Source organism: Coregonus clupeaformis, chromosome 15 (genome assembly GCF_020615455.1).
Source record: "Coregonus clupeaformis isolate EN_2021a chromosome 15, ASM2061545v1, whole genome shotgun sequence".
Classification (NCBI taxonomy): Eukaryota; Metazoa; Chordata; class Actinopteri; order Salmoniformes; family Salmonidae; genus Coregonus; species Coregonus clupeaformis.
The window spans coordinates 18,553,637-18,571,811 of NC_059206.1; the positions used below are offsets into that span (position 1 = coordinate 18,553,637).

Below are 18,175 nucleotides of genomic sequence, written 5' to 3' on the forward strand. Positions count from 1 at the left end.
GAACTTATAACAAAAGCTCAGTTCTCTGACTGCCCTGCGTGGTTTTTCAGTGGGCCCGTATATACGAACATCATATTTACCAATTCAAGTGTTTGCATTAATTAAAATACTAGTCTATTTTAGAAGACGTGTATTGACCTCTTTTTGTTCCTATACCAGATTTGAATTGACGCAATTTAACAATTTCAATTGACTAATTTCCTTATACTGTATGAACTGTAACTCAGTAAAGTCTGAAAGTTATTGTGTTTATTTATTTTTTCAGTATATTTTTCATTTGTAAGAGATGTCCACCAGCATAATGCCAGAGACTCTAATATTCACTGTTTTAAATATGAGTCTATCTGGTAAGAACAAATGTTTATATACTGGTTCTGTTGAGTGGAAAAAACCACCACAGCAACTCAAATACATACCAACCATAACCACTTTTAAAAAGAATGTCAAAGGCTGGCTAAAGTGTGAGCAGTATAACTTTTTTTGTCTACGTAATTGTATATCCATTTATGTAAAAATTAGGGACCACAATGGAAATAAGTCCCTGACTTTATTGTGGAATCCCGGTCACTTTTACAAATATTTGTACTGTGTGTATATGTATATCTTTTTTTAAACTGACAAATAAAATCTATCAATCAATCCAAACTGTGCAGCGGCTATTTGATTAATGGAAAGATACATCTGGAAGAAGTTTGGAACCACCAAAAGATTTCTGCAGCATTGAAGGTCTCCAAGAACACAGTGGCCTCCATCATTCTTAAATGGAAGATGTTTGGAACCACCAAGTCTCTTCCTAGAGCTGGCCGCCCGGCCAAACTGAGCAATCGGTGGAGAAGGGCCTTGGTCAGGGAGGTGACCAAGAACCCGATGGTCACTCTGACAGAGCTCCAGAGTTATGGGGTATTGTGTGTAGATTGATGAGGGAAAATAAATAAATAATACATTTTAGAATAAGGCTGTAACGGAACAAAATGTGGAAAAAGTGAAGGGGTCTGAGAACTTTCCGAATGTACTTTAAAACAAGCTAGCAAGCACACCACATTTTCTTCAGGAAATTGAGTTTTCAGGGATCACTGTTAGCCTTAAGAGTTTATTTATTAGAAAGAAGAACTACAGCTAGCTATCAGTAGGTCTATATACAAACCTATTCTACATAGTTCTAGCTTTCATCACTAGATGCACCATCATATTTATCTCCCCAAATAATAGGCTAATGTTCTAATCATTACATCATCATTGAACAAAAACCTAACTTAATTTACACTGAACGTTTTACAAAAGTAATTTGTGAGTCTTTATCTGAAACCCACAGCATGAATGATTCAGAGTGTTTTCCACATGATCCTGCATTTTATTCCCATCATCTGACAGAAGATCTTTGTCCTATGTCTTTCTTCTTTTAGTTCACACACAACAACTGTAGTGTAGACATGTTTGTAATCTAACTGTCCCACAATCCAAAGTAATAAGGTTGATATAGTAGTCTATCAAAGTAATCAGACCGATTGTTTTACTATATGTAACTGCTTTGCTTTAAATAGTAAAGTAAAACTTTTACCATTACCACAAAAATCATTTTAAAGAGCTAATGCAAGCCCCGCAACTTGACTTGTAAAGTTATCATCTAGAGGTTTGAACAAGGCATATTTTGTGTATTTTAAACTGATGCTGCTGAGGTTAACTTTTTTGCGAAATACGATGTGTATAGAGAAGACTTCTGTTCTTAAGAGCTGATACAGTATGATAGGGAAAGACAAAGGTCCAGTATGAAGGAGAATGGGATACATTTTACATGTAAGTCATTTAGCAGACGCTCTTATCCAGAGCGACTTACAGTTAGTGAGTGCATATATTTTCATACTGGCCCCCCGTGGGAAACGAACCCACAACCCTGGCGTTGCAAGCGCCATGCTCTACCAACTGAGCTACAGGGGACTACCAATACAGGAATTGAGTTTTAAGAGCATACTGAGTAGAACATCGTTAGATACAGTATAAAAAATGGTGTTACCAATACAGGAATTTAGTTTAAAGAGCATACTGAGTAGAACATCGTTAGATACAGTCTAATACAGTCTATTTTTTAAAAGAGAAACGGGGCTGGTAGATAAGATTTAGTTCCTCCTTGTCTCTTGCCCACACTCCAGTACAGTAGGTGGCGATAATGGACCATAACGTTGGATGCCAACCGCCGATAAACCCCACAGAAAAATAAGTATTCTTATTCGGTGGGATCTCTAGCTACATCAACCAAGACTCAAGAAAACCAACACAGTTTAGCTAGCTAAACATCTGCGTCTCCGTTTGCCTGATGGATTTGGAAGACCCAAAACTTGCGAACGCGTTTGTGAAATTACACAACATATTACAGGTAAGATTAGGAGGACCATTGCCTATACAACTGTCCACACAGCACCCTTGAAACATTGCTAATTTTAGTGAGTCATAGCTAGCTAGTAACAAACAATCTGTACAAACACTGTAGGTTGCATATATTGCAGTATTAGGACCAGAATGTTTTCTTTTTTATCTAATTTGTCTCTCTTAGACAGACACCGAGAAGCAGTTGACTAATGCTCATGCATGCGAGATTTGGTTCTGGGTTCCGAGATTATTTACCCAAACAGAAGTTTTATTTATCCGATCACATTACAGTAGTATTCCAAATTCCCCGCCCATGCGCACCTCAAGTTTCCTCGCGTACCTAGCTAGCATTCATAGTCTAGTATGCCTGTTCCTGAAGCCCTTGATGATGACTCTGAGTTCCATTACATTACACTTAAGAGTCATTGGACGAAGGCGTCGTCTGTAGGGGGAAGTTGTATTAAAAACCCCGACGCACAATCTGCGCGTCGCTTACACTACGGTATTGGAAGCATAAGGACCCTTATAAGGTTAAAGGGACAATCAGCAGTTGCTACATCCATTTTTGGATTTAAACATAAATTATATATACCCATTGATGCTTGAAGAATATAATTTATGTATAAATGTCTCATGAGCTTAGTTCAACTTTCATAGCCCATCAGAACGTTTGTAAACAAAGAAAATGTAAACAAACACTATGTAGCCTCAAAACATGGTTAAAACTATAATATTTATATAATGGATGGTCAGTCTATGAATTTGAATGTTAACGTTTCTCCAGCCCCATCCCTTAGGTTTTTTACCGAACCAGGGGCGGGGAGGGCTTTGTTATTGTTTGTACTACTGATTGATACACATCTTGATAGGGTTAGTGTTCCCACATGGCCTTATCTCCATGTTACAGCGCTTGCTTGCTTGTTTACTGAAAACAGGAGGAAGGCAAGAGGCGACCACTTGTGCTAATTAGCTATCTAACATGCTCCGAACACCTGTGTGTAAGCGCAGTGGTGTAAAGTACTTAAGTAGAAATACTTTAAGGTACTACTTAAGTCGTTTTTTGGGGTATCTGTACTTTACTTTACTATTTATATTTTTGACAACTTTTAGTTTTACTTCACTACATTCCTAAAGAAAATAATGTACTTTTACTCTATACATTTTCACTGACACCCAAAAGTAATCGTTACATTTTGAATGCATTTTAATTTTTTTAACATTTTAGTCATTTAGCAGACGCTCTTATCCAGAGCGACTTACACTTAGTGAGTGCATACATTTTTATTTTTTCATACCCCCCGTGGGAATCGAACCCACAACAACTGAGCTACATCCCTGCCGGCCATTCCCTCCCCTACCCCTTAGACCACTGTGCCACTCGGGAGGCTTAGCAGGACAGGAAAATGGTCCAATTCACACACTTATCAAGAGAACATCCTGGTCATGCCTATTGCCTTTTGTAAATTATGTCTTAGTGTTGGAGTGGGGCCTTGAGTCATTTTCTATTAAGGTATCTTTACTTTTACTCAAGTATGAAAATTGGGTACTTTTTCCACCACTCCGGAAGTGTAAAGGAAATGTAGTTTCATCAGCTGGAAGCACCCATAGCTATATGGATCTTTGCAAAACTGCTACAGTAAGTGTATCTTTTTTATTTGAATGATTATTTTTCGTTGATGAAAGATAAGGGCCATATGTTTCGAAAGCCGTATCGCAAGCAGTGATTATTGACGTTTCTAAACGTTAAAACACAGCTTCGTCAGGATTGTAGTTCACATGAGGCAGTCGTGGGTGAAGGTAAATGGCTGAGAACTTTAGGGAGAAGGCAGGATGCCGCCTAGAGTTTTCGCCAGCTACTGTTCCTGAAGACCTCCAGCATGGTAGGATTTAGCCATCTGTCTACTTGAGGAAACGGTGCTAAGTTTATGATAAATTATACAGCTTTTTAAGTCATTACCCAATTGAAAAGCATCCCAACATTAATTGCAGGAAATGAAGCACACGGACACCGAGAATGTTGTCTCTGTACGCTGTTTAGCGAGAGAGACGTGCAAACCCAAGACATTCACCCCAGATGAGGTACTGGTACCTAAGCCCAGCTTCAAAAAGAAAAGAAAGGTACGTGTCCACCCATATGATGACCTCTGTTCCATATGACCAGGCAGAGTTCCATTATTATCTGTGTGATTGTCTCAATGGTTTTGCACAGGCTAATGATGCCCTTCTGACTCTAACATTGCACTAATGATGGAGTCAGTCAGAAGGGTAAAGGCTAATGGTGACCCAGTCTTCATTTTTCCAACAAGAAGTGACTGAAATATTCGTCCAACACCTATTTTTCAGTGGCAATTGACAAGACTATAATTGACTAAATAGACCCAGAAAAAATAGAACTTAACTAAAACTATTTTTCATTTCAGTTGACTAAAAGGAGAGAAACGTCTCTTTGTGAGTAAAATCTGACTGCTAAGTAGACTGGACATTAGTTTGGAGAGATTGAGAGCTTTCCAGTGATGATCACCATTAATATTAGCAGCACGGATGTGCAGCACAGTTCTGTTCAGCAGTGGAAAGGAGGAGCCACCACCGGCACACACAGCCTACATCAGTTGGTGAGCTGCGGGGGGAGCAAGAGATGAGTGTGGGCAGACCCGCTCCGCCTCCGATTATACACATCGCGCTGGGAACTCTCTTGCTTCCCCTTAAACTAACCAGTCCCTACCAGCCTTCTAGTTAGCTACCCTTTGCCTGTTTTAAGAAACACAAGCTGCTTTATGAAATGAAAAACAATAGCAGCATTGAGTTTAATAGTAAAACAACAGTCTCGCTATGTTTTTCTCTCCCTTGAGTATAGAAAAGTAGGCTGTCTTTTCCCCCTTTCCCCACTGCATTTCATAGCCAGGCTCAGTAGTCATGTCTCCCTCTTTTCCTCAGAGAAAACAACTTGATTTGAGCCCTTACCCTGAGGGCAGAGTGACCACAACCTGTACTCTCTGCGTAGCCAGATTTGTCTGACGGACAGTTTCTATGGCCAGGCTGTGCTCACTGAGTCTCTGTCTCTCTCTCTGTGTTTGTGTGTGTGTGTCTGTTTGTTTTGTATGTAATGTGTAATATCTATGTAGGCTGAATTAAGAATTTACATGGCCAGATCATTCTTATATACGTTTGCTGCATATTTCTGCTGTTGAGAAGAGAAGAGGATGTTATGCAGGACAATCTGTTGGTAGGACAAGGTTATGTATGTTAGTACACATGGAAGTCAGTGATGTATGTTTACTATAGGTTAATGAGGCAATACAAATGTGATGTGACTAAAATGAAAGGGCATTTAGTTGACTAAAATGGTCCACTGTTTTCATAATTTTGTCAATAACTAGACTAAATCATTATTTAATGAAGAAAATGTGACTTAAGGATATTTTAGTCAAAATGACTAAGACTAGACAAAATGTAACAAAATGTAACACTGTGGTGACCAGGACTATCCTGGTAAATGCAAATGTTTTTGTCTCAGAGGAAAGCACCACCTTTGAACGTGGAATAAATAATTTTTGAAGTCAGAGAAGCAGAAAGTCGAAGATGAAGACGTATAGTATGGTACTCATTGTGGTCTAGATTAGAATACATATAGAGACATGCCTGGGTCATGTTTCATTAGACAACAAACTGAAGAAAACTGATTGAAACAGGAAGGGACTAGCTGCAATTGTCCAAGAAGAAATGCTTGTTTTTCTTTTAGGTTGCGCAAAAATGTTGGTATGGTGAGCGCTAATGAATACAACTCTGTTGGTGACCTCACTTTACTCTTTGTTTTCACATTGCAGATACAACCTGGAGGTCTATCGACATATGAATTGGAACGGTTGGAAAATATCAGACAAAACCAAGAGTTCCTGACCTCCATAAAACTGCTTGAGGTTAGTTTGTTGAAGAACAGAGTTTCAATGGTATCTACAGTGCATTCGGAAAGTATTCAGACCCCTTGACTTTTCCCACATTTTGTTACGTTACTGCCTTATTCTAAAATTGATTAAATTGTTTTTTTTCTCATCAATACAATATCCCATAATGACATTGTTCTCAACTGGCTTACCTGGTTAAATAAAGGTTAAATAAAAAAAATAAAAAAAAATGACGAAGCAAAAACAAGCTTGGCACACCTGTATTTGGGGAGTTTCTACCATTCTTCTCTGCAGATCCTCTCAAGCTCTGTCAGGTTGGACGGGGAGCGTCGCTGCACAGCTATTTTCAGGTCTCTCCAGAGATGTTCGATCGGGTTTAAGTCCGGGCTCTGGCCGGGCACTCAAGGACATTCAGAGACTTGTCCCAAAGCCACTCCTGCGTTGTCTTGGCTGTGTACTTAGGGTCATTGTCCTGTTGGAAGGTGAACCTTCGCCCCAGTCTGAGGTCCTGCGTGCTCTGGAGCAGGTTTTCATCAAGGATCTCTCTGTACTTTGCCCCGTTTATCGCCCCGTTCATCTTTCCCTCTGTCCTGACTAGTCTCCCAGTCCCTGCCACTGAAATACATCCCCACAGCATGATGCTGCCACCACCATGCTTCACCGTAGGGATGGTGCCAGTTTTCCTCCAGATGTGACACTTGGCATGCAGGCCAAAGAGTTCAATCTTGGTTTCATCAGACCAGAGAATCTTGTTTCTCATGGTCTGAGTCCTTTAGGTGCCTTTTGGCAAACTCCACATGGGCTGTCATGTGCCTTTTACTGAGGATCATGTCCAATCATTTGAATTTACCACAGGTGGACTCCAATGAAGTTGTAGAAACATCTCAAGGATGATCAGTGGAAACAGGATGCACCTGAGCTCAATTTGAGTCTCATAGCAAAGGGCCTGAATACTTATGTAAATAAGATATTTATGTTTTTATATATTTTTTATAAATTTGCAAACATTTATAAAAACCTGTTTTCGCTTTGTCATTATGGGGTATTCTGTGAAGATCGAAAACCATTATATTTAATCAATTTTAGAATAAGGCTGTAAAGTAACAAAATGTGGAAAAAGGGAAGGGGTCTGAATACTTTCCGAATTCACTGTGCCTATGCAAATTATTGTTTCCTCAATAGGCCAAGCAGGATTTGAAACCAGAAACAACACAGAGAGGTCTCAAGAGACAGAAACTAAGGTAATGACAGATTAAACATTTGTTCCACTGAAAATATTTATTTATTACTTGGAATGTTTCCTATTTACTTGCATTTGTCAGTCATTAGCTAGGTTTCCATCCAATTGTCGACAGATTTTCATGTGGATATTCTAAAATCCGCATAAAGAAAATATGCACATTTTCCCACCAGTGGTGTGTTTCCACCAAACGGACTTGTTGCAGATAAAAATCAGTGCGTGATGACGTAGTGCACACACAATATATTTTTTCTTTTGAGTTTTCATGTACCGAATAAAAATCAAAAGTTCAATGTGTTTCCATCGCATTTTCAACTCTACTGATAGATTTGTCACAAAAACTGTTGCGTTAAATAGCAAATGTGCCTACTCTGGTCTTGGCACGTGCGCTCTAGCCAACAGCTGGCAGATACAGTGTGGGTAGGCTAGTCTACATGATTATTATCCATTATTATGGATAAGAGCGAGAAGAATAGTTTTATTTGTCAAACGGCAGTCAAGCATCGATCGTCATGTCACCAGAATAAGACCCTCGATATTTGTTGGAAAGGAGCATCAAGCTCATCACCCTGTAAAGTTCATCATCATTTATTTAATCTGTAGCCTAATAAACTGCATGGTTTCCTGAGTCGTAGTCCGAGGACCACACACCATATCATCGCGTGACTCCAAGTTTACTTCGAAATGATGGTTATTATATAAATATTTGCACATTACAGCGTTTCCACCACCATTTCTCGCATAATTAATTTTACAGACACAAAAAGATCCCACCATGTCGAATGAACAAACTATCTGTCGGCAGTTATAAAATTGTACCAGTAATCATGTTTCCATCACAGCTGTCGTGATTTTTTAAAAATATGGTATGACTTTACTCACATAGAAACTGTGGATGGAAACGTGATTACTGGTAGTATTTGGTTTCAGCTCAAAGTGCATGAGCTTCAGGTATGGGTTGTAGCATAGAGAAATGTAGAATGCGAGTGTGACCGTTTCTGTTTCTAACTTATTTGTCTTCCCAATACAGTAAGGTACCCCGGACAGAAATACTGCCTCCTCGCACCAAGTCTGTGAGAATCCAGAAGATAGAAGCCGAGAAGCCGCCCCCGGAACCACGCAGGACTTATTATAAAACTGAACGTGTAAGCGACTGACCAATAGCAAATCCTGTTATGTTAGGAAATAATAACTACCTTTAACTACTCTACACAAGGATAGAAGTTGTCATGGATTAAACAGAGGCCTACACACACACTTTTGAATGCTCATGATACTTGTTTGTTTGTTTTTGTTTGTTTATACGCACTGTGTATTTAACAAAGGTGAACCGGGCCAGGAAGCCAGAGGGGCCCATCAATATGGAGCCAGTCAACATGGAGGAGGATAGTTCACTACCACCTGAGCTTCTCAAGCTGTGGACTGAGGTGGGCAGGTTTTATTTCATTCATGGTCTAGTAAAAAGCATGAGTTGACACACACAACATTTATTTTAGAGGTGCTGACTAACGAAGAGTATTAGATTTGATTAGTCAATTTAAATTACATAATGTTACACCCAGCAACAGATAAATATACCAACAACTGTCGAGGCTATAAACACAACAAAGTCAAGACTTTAACAAGTGACATGGGCACTCTGTGCCATTCATTCAATCACAACAATGTCAAAATATTTACATTGACATATATTTATATATACGCCCAACAATTTAATGGGTAAACCTAATAACCAAAGTTTTGGTTGAACCCTGAAGAAGGCACTGCTTTGCCGAAACGTTAGTCATTAAGTTTACCCATTAGATTAATCGGGACATACAGTGCATTCAGAAAGAATTCAGACCCCTTCACTTTTTCCACATTTTGTTACGTTACAGCCTTATTCTAAAATGGATTAAATTGTTTTTATCCCCCCTCATCAATTTACACACACTACCCCATAATGACAAAGCAAAAACAAATATTACATTTACATAAGTATTCAGACCCTTTACTCAGTACTTTGTTGAAGCACCTTTGGCCACGATTACAGCCTCAAGTCTTCTTGGGTATGACGCTACAAGCTTGGCACACCTGTATTTGGGGAGTTTTTCCCATTCTTCTCTGCAGATCCTCTCAATTTCTGTCAGGTTGGATGGGGAGCGTCGCTGCACAGCTATTTTCAAGTCTCCAGAGATGTTCGATTGGGTTCAAGTCCAGGCTCTGGCTGGGCCACTCAAGGACATTCAGAGACTTGTCCCGAAGCCACTCCTTTCATCAGACCAGAGAATGTTGTTTATCATGGTCTGAGAGTCCTTTAGGTGCCTTTTGGCAAACTCCAAGCAGGCTGTCATATGCCTTTTACTGAGGAGTGGCTTCCGTCTGGCCACTCTACCCTAAAGGCCTGAATGGTGGAGTGCTGCAGAGATGGTTGTCCTTCTGGAAGGTTCTCCCATCTCCACAGAGGAACTCTGGAGCTCTGTCAGAGTGACCATCGGGTTCTTGGTCACCTCCCTGACCAAGGCCCTTCTCCCCTGATTGCTCAGTTTGGCCGGGCGGCCAGCTCTAGGAAGAGTCTTGGTGGTTCCAAACTTCTTCCATTTAAGAATGATGGAGGCCACTGTGTTCTTGGGGACCTTCAATGGTGCAGAACATTTTTGGTAACCTTCCCCAGATCTGTGCCTCGACACAATACTGTCTCGGAGCTCTACGGACAATTCCTTCGACCTCATGGCTTGGTTTTTGCTCTCGCATGCACTGTCAACTGTGGGGCCTTATATAGACAGGTGTGGGCATTTCCAAATCATGTCCAATCAATTGAATTTACCACAGGTGGACTCCAATCAAGTTGTAGAAACATCTCAAGGATGATAAATGGAAACAGGATGCACCTCAATTTCGAGTCTCATAGCAAAGGGTCTGAATACTTATGTAAATAAGGTATCTGTTTATTTTTTATTTTTAATACATTTGCAAAGGTTTCTAAAAACCTGTTTTCGCTTTGTCATTATGGGCTATAATGTGTAGATTGAGGACATTTTTTTTATTTAATCAATTTTGGAATAAGGCTGTAACGTAACAAAATGTGAAAAAAGTGAAGGTCTGAATACTTTCCGAAGATTGTGAATTTTTATACAATTTCATTCATTTTCGCAGTCGACAAGACTGAATTATGCAGAATGCACAGTTGCGTTAAACTGAGACTCAGCGATATGATGTTGCCTTGTACAGAAGGATGAACCATAGATATTGCAGATGAGCGTTATTCAAGACGATGCACTCATATAGAGTACAGTGCCTTGCAAATGTATTCATCCCCCTTGGCGTTTTTCCCATTTTGTTGCATTACAACCAGTAATTTAAATGGATTTTTATTTGGATTTCATGTAATGGACATACACAAAATAGTCCAAATTGATGAAGTGAAATGAAAACAATAACTTATTTCAAAAAAATAACGGAAAAGTGGTGCATGCATATGTATTCACCCCCTTTGCTGTGAAGCCCCTAAATAAGATCTGGTGCAACCAATTACCTTCAGAAGTCACATAATTAGTTAAATAAAGTTCACCTGTGTGCAATCTAAGTGTCACATGATCTCAGTATATATACACCTGTTCTGAAAGGCCCCAGAGTCTGCAACACCACTAAGCAAGGGGCACCACCAAGCAAGCGGCACCATGAAGACCAAGGAGCTCTCCAAACAGGTCAGGGACAAAGTTGTGGAGAAGTACAGATCAGGGTTGGGTTATAAAAAAATTACATCCCACGGAGCACCATTAAATCCATTATTAAAAAATTGAAAGAATATGGCACCACATCAAACCTGCCAAGAGAGGGCCGCCAACCAAAACTCACGGACCAGGCAAGGAGGGCATTAATCAGAGGGGCAACAAAGAGACCAAAGATAACCCTGAAGGAGCTGCAAAGCTCCACAGCGGAGATTGGAGGATCTGTCCATAGGACCACTTTAAGCCGTACACTCCACAGAGCTGGGCTTTACGGAAGAGTGGCCAGAAAAAAGCCATTGCTTAAAGATAAAAAAAATGCAAACACGTTTGGTGTTAGCCAAAAGGCATGTGGGAGAATCCCCAAACATATGGAAGAAGGTACTCTAGTCAGATGAGACTAAAATTGAGCTTTTTGGCCATCAAGGAAAACGCTATGTCTGGCGCAAACCCAACACCTCTCATCACCCCGAGAACACCATCCCCACAGTGAAGCGTGGTGGCAGCATCATGCTGTGGGCATGTTTTTCATCGGCAGGGACTGGGAAACTGGTCAGAATTGAAGGAATGATGGATGGCACTAAATACAGGGGAATTCTTGAGAGAAACCTGTTTCAGTCTTCCAGAGATTTGAGACTGGGACGGAGGTTCACCTTCCAGCAGGACAATGACCCTAAGCATACTGCTAAAGCAACACTTGAGTGGTTTAAGGGGAAACATTTAAATGTCTTGGAATGGCCTAGTCAAAGCCCAGATCTCAATCCAATTGAGAATCTGTGGTATGACTTAAAGATTGCTGTACACCAGTGGAACCCATCCAACTTGAAGGAGATGGAGCAGTTTTGCCTTGAAGAATGGGCAAAAATCCCAGTGGCTTGATGTACCAAGCTTGTAGAGACATGCCCCAAGAGACTTGCAGCTGTAATTGCTGCAAAAGGTGGCTCTACAAAGTATTGACTTTGTAGTTATGCACGCTCAAGTTTTCTGTTTTTTTGGTCTTATTTCTTGTTTGTTTACAAAAAAATAATATTTTGCGTCTTCAAAGTGGTAAAAAATCAATTTAAATTCCAGGTTGTAAGGCAACAAAATAGGAAAAATGCCAAGGGGGGTGAATACTTTTGCAAGCCACTGTATGTGCGCCGGCACACGTCACTCTGCTACAATGTGATGGCTACGGGACAACAACGGCAGAGAAGTTTAGCATCGCGCTTTGCACTCTTAGTTGTTGTGGAAGTCAGCCCAATACTGCTGTTTACTTGTGCATCGCTTACTCTACCCTCAAGACAATACTTTACAAACGCAACACAAGGTACTACATACACTTAAAAGGGTCTTGGCTTATAATCATTTCAGTTTAAAAGTCACATTTGGTTAGAGTCTGATGGTAGGTAGCACATTTATTCATAATCATGAGCAACTCTTCTCTCCTACTGTATGTTCAGAGCTGTTTACAGTTCACTCTTCTAACTGATCATTTACTGTTATTTATTTTATTCCACAGGATTCAATCAAAGAAGAAAAGGAGGAGTTGGATCTCAAAGAGTGAGTTTCATTTTGGATGTTAAGGGGATCTCAAAGAGTGAGTTTATTGTTTGCCATATTTACACTTTTGCTTTTCATTTGAGAGGTTAGGCATTTGGCCATTTTCTAAGTGTTCTGTGACAAACAACAGTATTGTATTTATATTTGATGGACGTCCTGTATTGATTTGAATGTGTAGATGTGTAAAACCCTAACCTATGCCAGGCTGACATTACATTGGGTACGTTTCCAGGTACCGTAATACTCTGAAGAGCATGGAGCTGAGTGAGATTGGAGGAGTAGCTAAGGTGGTGAAGTGTCGTATCTTCTCTGCTGCCTTCCACCCGTGTAGCAGTCGTCTGCTCATGGCTGCTGGGGACAAGTGGGGAGGAGTGGGGCTGTGGAACCTCGTGAGTACTCTCTCAGTATCTCACACACCCACACAGCTTTGTTTTAGTGAATTTTCAGGACTTATTGGGGAGTAAACATGTATTCTTATTCAAAATCCTAGTTTCCCTCAACCTAAATTTAACCCAAACCCCTAAACCTAACCTTAACCCCAAATCCTAAACCTAACCCTTAAGCCTAAAATAGAATTGTAAAAATTCAGGACATGAAAAAAGTCCAGACTTTTCAAAATCGTTCTTGTTTTCCTACCCTGTCAGGACATTCTGGTGACTTTTCAGGACATTCTGGTGACTTTTCAGGACATTCTGGGGACTTGTCAGAACATTTTGGTCCTGATAAGGTAGGAAAACGTGTGTACACACACACACACACACTGTGAAGCTGGATGCAGTAGTATTAATGTTTGACTGGGCTTATTTGTTTGTTTTCTCAGGACTCTGATATGGGTGACGACGGCGTGCTGCTGTTTGAGCCACACGTCCGGCCGGTGGCCTGCATGGCGTTCTCCAGGTCACATCCTACAGACCTGTTGACCCTCAGCTACGACGGGACACTACGGAGCACAGACGTGGAGAAAGCCATTTTTGATGAGGTACTGTGCATAATATGATTATAGTATACCGGTATGCCATTTAGAATTCATTCAAAGCGACATAGAATAGTGCATGCATATGTGTGACCCCAGCGGCTATTGAACACACTCTTCAGACCTAGGATTCCCTGTTCTGTCTTTTTACTGCTGTAGTCTCTCTACACCTACATTATCTCTGTCCTTTCTCCAACTAGGTGTATCGGATCAAGGATGGCTTGAGAACCTTTGACTTCCTGTCACATGACTGTTCGACGTTAGTCACCGGGGACTGGTATGGAGACGTTGCCATCGTTGACAGGCGGACTCCAGGGTAAAGTCACATCGTTTTTATTTCTCTCTGTACAAGGACTGGCCATTGTGTTTAAGTCAAGTCAAAAAGCTAATTGCTAATGCCTTAGTAATGTTGGTCTGTCTCGTTTTTACTCAGAACCTCTCATGAGTCCCTCCATAGCCTGGATACCAAGACGGTTCGCTGTGTTCACGTCCACCCTGTTCAGAAGCAGTACATCATGGTCGCTGAGAACAGGTACGAAATGGGAATTAGTGCTATGATGTACAATATGTCAACCATTCAGCTCGACCATTGTCATTATGGCAACCAATCTCTACACTCAAGCCTTGAGACAATCCTATGCTTTCTAGTAAGTTGATTTGTGTATTGTTTGCAAAATTATGACTTACTGCAGCCCTTGGAGTTGTATGAATAGTCCTCTTCAGAAAATCCACTTTCTATTTCATTAATCTTTTATGTTGCCAAAACTGATATTGATGTTTGATTTTTCTCTAGTATTGTGAGCATTTACGATGCTCGATGTTTGAAGGCGTCGTCGAGCGAGCCAGTCTCCCAGCTCTATGGTCACTCAAAGAGCATCTCAAGTGCCTACTTCTCTCCTGGCACTGGTAACAGAGTAGTGACCACCTGCCTAGACGACAACATCAGGTGAGTCTGTCTGCATGCTACAGTAAGACGTTAGTACATTAAAATATGTAAATATGTAAAGAGATGGGGGTAATTATGAAAAAATTGCTCAAGTTCAAATGAATCATTTGCTAATATGCTATCATAAAAGTTACTGTGCTTATGGTCCAATACTTACTTGAAACCTGAAATGTTTTGCAATTAAATGTACTTTGTTTTTGTTTTTCAGGATTTACGATACCTCGGAACTGACCTCCAGAGCTCCGCTACTGACCTCCATCCAGTAATTTCATTATACTATCACATTTTGAAAACTAAACTGACCAGGTCTCTCTTGAAAAATAGTTTTGTACCTCAATGAGACTACCTGGATAAAAAAAGGTTAAATTAAAAAAACGAAACATTGTGGAAAGATCCCTCAACCTCTGTTTGCATTGGTTTACTCTCCAGTGCCTGTGTTATTTCTAGTATGTGTGCTTTGTACCAATAGACACAATCCAGCAGCTCCAGGATCTGTGTAGTAGTGTATTTGTGTAGTGCTGCCATACCTATAGTTATGACAAAGTTTATATCTAATGAATCCATTTCCTTTGTCCCGCTTTGCAGACATGACATGGAAACGGGGCATTCGCTGTCCAACCTGCAGGCGGTGTGGGACCCCAAGAGGGACGACTGCTTCGTTGTGGGCAGCATGCATCAGCCTTGCAGAGTCCAGGTATAAGCATTCCTTTGTTCCCACGTCTATCATATACAGTGCCTTCAGAAAGTATTCACACCCCTTGACTTTTCCCCCCATTTTGTTGTGTTACAGCCTGAATTTAAAATTGATTACATTTAGATTTTTTTTGTCACTGGCCTAGACACAATACTGGGATTATGTTTTTTGAAATTGTTACCAATTAATTAAAAATGAAAAGCTGAAATGTCTTGAGTCAATAAATATTCAACCCCTTTTTTATGGAAAATAAGTTCAGGAGTAAAAATGTGCTTAATAAGTCACATAATAAGTTGCATGGACACACTGTGTGCAATAATAGTGTTTAACATAATTTTTGAATGACTACCTCATCTCTGTACCCCACACATACAATTATCTGTAAGGTCCCTCAGTCAAGCAGTGCATTTCAAACACAGATTCAACCGCAAAGAAGGCCACCTATTGGTAGATGGGTAAACATTTAAAGAAGCAGACATTGAATATCCCTTTGAGCATGGTGAAGTTATTAATTACACTTTGGATGGTGTATCAATACACCCAGACACTACAAAGATACAGGCGTCCTTTCTAATGCCGTTGCCGGAGAGGAAGGAAACTGCTCAGGGAATTTGTCTACCAGTTTGACATTACAGAGCATTTTGTGTAGATCGTTGACAAAAAATGACAATGAAATCCATTTTAATTCCACTTTGTAACACCACATTTTGAAAAAGTTGAGGGGTGTCAATACTTTCTGAAGGCACTGTACCTCAATAGCAATAAGTAAGATCTGAGGTCGTGTTAGTATTCCACTAACAGAATGTGTAAGGTCATTGTACAAGTTATGGATTATGTGGCTATACATGATGTGTATGATATGGGTAACGTTTAATATATTTTGAATACAGCAGCACTGAAAGTGTCCAAGACAATTTTCTCCTTTGGGACAATAAAGTATATCCTTTTCTATCCAGGTGTTCCATGAGAGTGGGAAGCTCCAGCACTCCTTCCAGGACCCAGAGATCACCACGGTGCTCTCCGTCACAGCCTTCCACCCCACCAGGAACGCTCTACTGGGGGGTAACGCCTCCGGACGACTGTACGTCTTCACCGACTGAGAGGAGGAACCTGGGCCAGTGTTCACAAAGCATCTCAGAGTAAGAGGGCTGATCTAGGATCAGGTACCCACCCTCTTATTCATTATGATCTGAAAGGCTCAACTGATCGTAGATCAGCACTCTTACTCTAAAATGCTTTATCAATACGGGCCCAGAACATATGCTTAGAATAGACCAAAATAAGTGGTTGTTTTTTATGTTCATCTGCAAGCTGCCTTTGCTGTAGTTACACATGATTGAAAAAAATAATACATGATCAATTTGTTGATATTTTGTTAGTAAATAAAGTTATAGCTGAAGTTGCGCTTTTCATGTAGTTTATTACATTTTCAATATGGAGGCTCAGAGGCTGACAAGTCGTGTTATTATAAAGTTCTCTAATGAGAGCAATAGAAGACCGCCTAGTGACGATGTAGTACCAGTGTTTCATCTCTAGGTGGCAGTGTTTTAATACATTCATAACAACTACACTGAAGTCATACTAGCACTGGTTAAGGCGTCCACATACATTGGTTCGGTTTGCTCCTAGCAGAACTCGGCTAGGCGACGTGAACGTCTGTGCTCGTATACTCCCTAAAGAAAAAAGCGGCAATAGTACTGTTTGTCCCTCTTGAGCCACCGTAGCAACAACGTAGCCAGAAACCATAGATAGAGGACTCATCTTTATATCTGTGCCATTATAGTGTCTGTGCCAGCATGGGCAGCGCCAGTGAGGCTACAACCATAGGAATCCCCACCCAGTTGACTAATTTGTCTATTTGAAAATGGTGGAAGCGCTCAATGGCTCTGCCCATGCTAAAACTGTCTTTTGGCCACTAGAGGCCTCTATTTGCTGCCAGAAACACTTCCTCAAAATAGTCCAAATGAATCTAAGATAAATCAAGAAATCTGTCATAAATTGACGTTTTTGCTGAGGTCTTAGTCGCGCAATGTTACATCTAACTAAGATGTTTGGTGCAGTATTTCTCAATGAATAAATGTGCATGAAAACGAGTCGTCTCTCGTTGAATGACAACAAACACTAGGAGTAGTACTGTTGACCAGTCACCGACGAAGGGGCGTAGACTTCGGCTACCAAACTTCGATTTGCCTCAAGAACAATTGTTTCCTCGAACAGCCGAAAAAAAGACCTGCCGAAACAACAAAACGAACAAAGTCACAAAATTGTCACAATATATGCACAAACTGTTTAGACTGGGAAGCATATGGTAAGCTTTACAAGGAACCATCAGAAATAACAAATATTGTAAAATAAGTGTTACAATGGTTGAGATGGTATGAGTAAGACTCACGAGGTGAGGGACATGGCACACACATTTAAGAATAAATTATATTTATTGATAAATTAATCATCGAATACACCAGTCTTCATTCTGTGATAAAAATATTCAGTCTTGATTGGGAGTAACAACAGAAATGCAGAAGACATGCTTACAGAGACTGATCCATATGCATGGCCATGAGACCGTAAGGGAGCTAACAGAAGGACATTGCAGAGGCTTTCTGGGTGTTCCAAACACTGGAGTCATTGGGGACGTTCCAGGTCGTCTTCATAGCAGTCACACTGCTCAGATTGCCAGATCTTACCAGCTGGGTCGCTAGTATTCACACCGTAGCAAAACGTCTTGCAAAGAAAATTCAGTTAAGGTAGTCCCTCCCTGTTTGTTTGTTTTCTTCAGTTTGTTTTCTAGTGAATACGACCCCTGG

At 40.5% G+C, this 18,175-nt stretch overlaps 1 protein-coding gene across 2 annotated transcripts; it reads left to right on the forward strand.

Moving 5' to 3' along the window:
• The first annotated feature begins 2,226 nt into the window (after positions 1 to 2,226).
• Positions 2,227 to 16,767, forward strand: LOC121560398 (WD repeat-containing protein 76-like). 2 transcript variants are annotated; one of them, XM_045225028.1, is made up of 15 exons: positions 2,227 to 2,371; positions 4,354 to 4,482; positions 6,189 to 6,281; positions 7,449 to 7,507; positions 8,537 to 8,651; positions 8,832 to 8,933; positions 12,715 to 12,755; positions 12,988 to 13,144; positions 13,576 to 13,734; positions 13,929 to 14,044; positions 14,162 to 14,260; positions 14,522 to 14,674; positions 14,883 to 14,936; positions 15,260 to 15,368; positions 16,325 to 16,767. In XM_045225028.1, the coding sequence occupies exons 1-15, from the start codon at positions 2,312 to 2,314 to the stop codon at positions 16,466 to 16,468; spliced, it is 1,590 nt and encodes a 529-aa protein (XP_045080963.1). In that variant the 5' UTR covers positions 2,227 to 2,311; the 3' UTR covers positions 16,469 to 16,767. The 2 variants fall into 2 exon arrangements, with proteins under 2 accessions (XP_045080963.1, XP_045080964.1); XM_045225029.1 differs by lacking the exon at positions 2,227 to 2,371 and adding an exon at positions 3,896 to 4,244.
• Positions 16,768 to 18,175: the final 1,408 nt, after the last annotated feature.